Source organism: Lactuca saligna, chromosome 3 (genome assembly GCF_052625555.1).
Source record: "Lactuca saligna cultivar CGN05327 chromosome 3, ASM5262555v1, whole genome shotgun sequence".
NCBI lineage: Eukaryota > Viridiplantae > Streptophyta > Magnoliopsida > Asterales > Asteraceae > Lactuca > Lactuca saligna.
Window position 1 is genome coordinate 71,982,926 of NC_136419.1, and position 4,333 is coordinate 71,987,258.

A 4,333-nucleotide genomic window follows, 5' to 3' on the forward strand; every position below is an offset into this window, starting at 1 on the left:
AGAAGATTATTTCTTGGTACACTGAAGTTCGAAGAGTTTTGCTTTACTCCATCACTCTACTTACAAACTGAAGACTTCGACTTTTATTACAAAGGGGGAGATTGTTAGGGTCAAAGTGTTGTAATAGTCGAAGTTTGTATTTAGGGTCTTCGAACCTTTCTATATTTTTATTTTACTAAGGCATAATCTTCGAAGCATAATATTTTAGTCCTTAGTATATTTTTTGTACGTTTTACTCTCCTATAAATAGGAGAAGTTACTAGTATCTTAGTAACGAAGTCTTTACAGAATATTGATTGTACTCTGTAAACTTAGAAAAAACGTAATAGAGCCAAACATATCATATTTACATTGGTGTTCAAATCTCGCATACTTACTTTGAATTAACTCTATAATTTATTCTATACTTGATTCATTGATTCATCACTTATAGTTATATATGTAAACTCTTAAATGTTATAAATGTGATAGTAAATTTCAATAAATATGTTTCTTCCTTCTTTATTCCAAAATTTTAATTTAAAAGATAATTAATTTTAAATTTTGATATATACATATATATATATATATATATATATATATATATATATATATATATATATATATATATATTAATCAATACGTGTAATACACGGATCTTATATCTAATTATATTTTAATTTTAAAAACACATTAAATGTCTAGAGCTAAAAAATTTAGCTAAAATAGAAAAGTGTCGAATGAGTTTAACTCAACTATTAATAACCTTTTAAATGGGGTTATATAAAATAATTATATTCTTATTTAAATACGAAGACAAAATTTCACAATTGGTTCCTGTAGTTTACAGAATATCGCACTTTGAGTACTTCCTGGCAAAAAGTCATGCGACTGGTCCCCGTTGTTTGTAAAATTACATGAAAGGTCCTCCTGCCGTTAAATATAACTTTCCAGCTGTAAGATTTTAATGAAAAATACTATTTTGCCCTTCTACCAATATCGCAATACACTACAAACCTCAAGGACCATTCGTGTAATTTTATAAATTTGAAATTTTATGTATATATAAATTATAAATTTCGCATTTTGTATTTATATAAATTATATATATATATATATATATATATATATATATATATATATATATATATATATATATATATATATATATATATATAATTTCAACAATTTGATATTTTTTTTGATCTTTTTGACATTTTGTTTTATATTTTTATTTTATAGTTTTAGTTATTTATGGTTTTTTGTTATATTTTTATTTATTTTGAATCAAGTAAATAAACTTAAATTCGATAAACCATGTTGAATTTTTTTTTTTAATTTTTCTTATTTGTGAATTGAAGCATTAATGTCTTTTTTTTTCTTAATTTTATGCCATTACTGTTTATGTTTTTTTATGCTCCATAGTTAATATCGTTAGCAATTTTATGTTTGCATTTATCATTATCATTATTTGATCTTTTGTTTTCTAGTTTTATTATAATTTTAATTAATTATTATTCTTTTATGCTTTTTATTTATGTTAATTCAAGTAATGAAAAATAGAAAAACAAAAAACAAAAAATCAAACACCAAATTCTAGTATACTCAAATATATTAATACATTTTACATTTTCATATTTTTTTTGGTTTTTTCGTATTTTTTTTAAAATTTTTTAATATTATTTTTTTTAAAAAAATTTCATATTATTTTTTAATTATTTCCTATTTTTATTTTTTAATTATTTCCTAATTTTATTTTTTTCGTTGTTTCGTTTTATTTTTCATCAACTTGATAACTTTTTTTTGACCTTTTCCAAAATGTATAATATATATATATATATATATATATATATATATATATATATATATATATATATATATATATATATATATTAAAGTATATTACAATTTTGGTGTTTGAATTTTTTTGGTATTTTTATAATTTGGTTATTTATTGTTTTTGTAACTTTTTTTATTTTGATTCGTGTAAATAAAGTAGTTATATTTACAAATATAAATAAAAAAAATAAACATAACTTTTTTATTTACACAAATCAAAATAAAAAAAGTTACGAAAACCATAAATAACCAAAATTTATAAAAAAATGAAAAAAAAAACCAGAAAATATGAAAAATGTAAAATGTATTAATATATTAGAATATTTAACAATTTGGGGTTTGAGTTTTTTTTTTTTTTTTAATTTTTATTTATTTATTTATTTATTTTATTTTTTATTTTTCATTACATGAATCAAAATATATAAAAACAATAAAAGAATAATAAATAACTAAAAAATATATATAAAATAGAAAATTGATGAAATGTCAAAAAGTTCAAATAAAAAAAAAACCGTAACAAAAAAAAATTAAAAAAAAACATTAACGTTTCATTTCATAATTAAGAAAAAAAGGTTTTGATATGGTTTATCGAGCCATAAATAACTAAAATTATAAAATAAAAATAGAAAATAAAATGTTAAAAAGTTAAAAAAAAATATCATATTGTTGAAAAAATATATATACATATATATAAAATTTATATTTATAATTTATATATATACAAAATTTATATTTATAATTTATATATACACAAATGTTCAAATTTATAAAATTACACGAATAGTCCTTGAGGTTTATATTGTATTGCAATATTAGTACAACGGAAAAATAGTCTATTCCATTAAAATATAACAGTTGAAAAGTTAGATTTAACGGCAGGAGGACCTTTCATATAATTTTACAAACCACATGGACCAGTCGTGTGACTCTTTGCTAGGAAATCCTTAAAATGCGATATTTTATAAACCACAGGGACCAATTGTAAAATTCTGTCAAATACGAATGAAATATTTGCACATCTTTTTTACTAGAGTTACGAGGGGCATTTCGTTATTTGTAAAACCTAAAGGGACTATCGAGATATTCTATTCTCTACATTATGATTTAGCTAAAAACGATGCCGTATTGTCTAGCCCCACAAATGATCAACTTTACACCCCACACAAGCACCTTCTCTCAGATGAAGCTCCAAAGATCGCCGTGAACCGCCACTCCGGAAAAACCCTTGAAATCCGCAACAATCGATTCCGATCGAAAGAGAACGAAAACCCCAGATCCGACGACCGCCGCTGATCATCATACACAAGAAGAAATTAAGAATGTCGTCGTCTTCATCCGATAAAGTTAGGGCTTCGCACATACTGATAAAGCACCAAGGATCTCGTCGTAAGGCGTCCTGGAAGGATCCAGAAGGTCGTATCATCAGCAGCACCACAAGAGAGGCCGCTGTGTCTCAGCTCAAATCACTCCGCGATGACATCGTTTCTGGAAAGTCGAAGTTCGAGGACGTCGCATCTCGTTACTCCGATTGCAGCTCTGCTAAGCGCGGTGGAGATCTCGGTATGTCCAAAATTTTAACTTTTTGCCCTTTAATTACAGAAGTTCATTTTTAGCAATCGTATGCTTGATCTCCGAAATTGCTATACCATTGATTCTTATATTCGTGTTATGCTATATGACTGTTTCTTCTAGTTGTATAAATATCTTTACAGAGCTGAAGATTCAAACAACTACATGAATTTTTTAGCATTAGTTAGTAATACAAAAGAGAGGTTTTTCTTGTGGATATTTAAGACATTCAACATCAATAACAGCAGCATGAGCGATGAGCCATGAATCATGATGCATACCTAAATACCTAATCTTTCTCTTTAGGCCTTTTGTAGCACATTGCTCATGAAATGACTACTAATTGGAGTGTATTGTTAACTGAAACATTCATTGAAAACTTTGAAACAGGATCATTTGGAAGGAACCAGATGCAGAAGCCCTTTGAAGATGCAACATACGCATTGAAGGTTGGTGAAATAAGTGAGATTGTGGACACTGACAGCGGTGTTCACATCATCTTGAGAACTTGTTAATTGCAATTTGCGAAGATGCTGATCAAAATGTATCAGGTGCATTCCAGTTTCAGTTTTATATGAACACAATAACACCACGTTTTTTTTTTTTTATTTCCCTTGTATTGTCATCATAACCTGAGTTTTGGGATTATCAACTTCAGTGACATCTGAATTAACTATTCACCTCTGGTTTTGGAATCACCAATTTCAATGATTTTCTCTTCTTTTTCCCTTGTGTTAGTCTATTGTCTTTATACATTAAAATCTCCCATTAAAATTACTACTTCTCACAATCCCCATCAAATTAGACCATAACAATAATCACTATTAAAATATTAAAAACTGTTGTTTTCCAGATGTTTCTCATGGTAATTTTATGGTGTCATAAGTTTTTGATTTATGAAAAAGCAAATTCAAAATTTGTATGGTCTATAATTTGAAACAACAGT

The 4,333-nt window shown here is 25.7% G+C and overlaps 1 protein-coding gene across 1 annotated transcript; it reads left to right on the top strand.

Annotated features, from left to right (window-relative positions):
• The first annotated feature begins 2,994 nt into the window (after window positions 1–2,994).
• On the top strand, window positions 2,995–4,108 carry PIN1AT (peptidylprolyl cis/trans isomerase, NIMA-interacting 1). Its single transcript, XM_078985341.1, has 2 exons — window positions 2,995–3,378; window positions 3,778–4,108. The coding sequence occupies exons 1-2, from the start codon at window positions 3,138–3,140 to the stop codon at window positions 3,900–3,902; spliced, it is 366 nt and encodes a 121-aa protein (XP_078841467.1). The 5' UTR covers window positions 2,995–3,137; the 3' UTR covers window positions 3,903–4,108.
• Window positions 4,109–4,333: the final 225 nt, after the last annotated feature.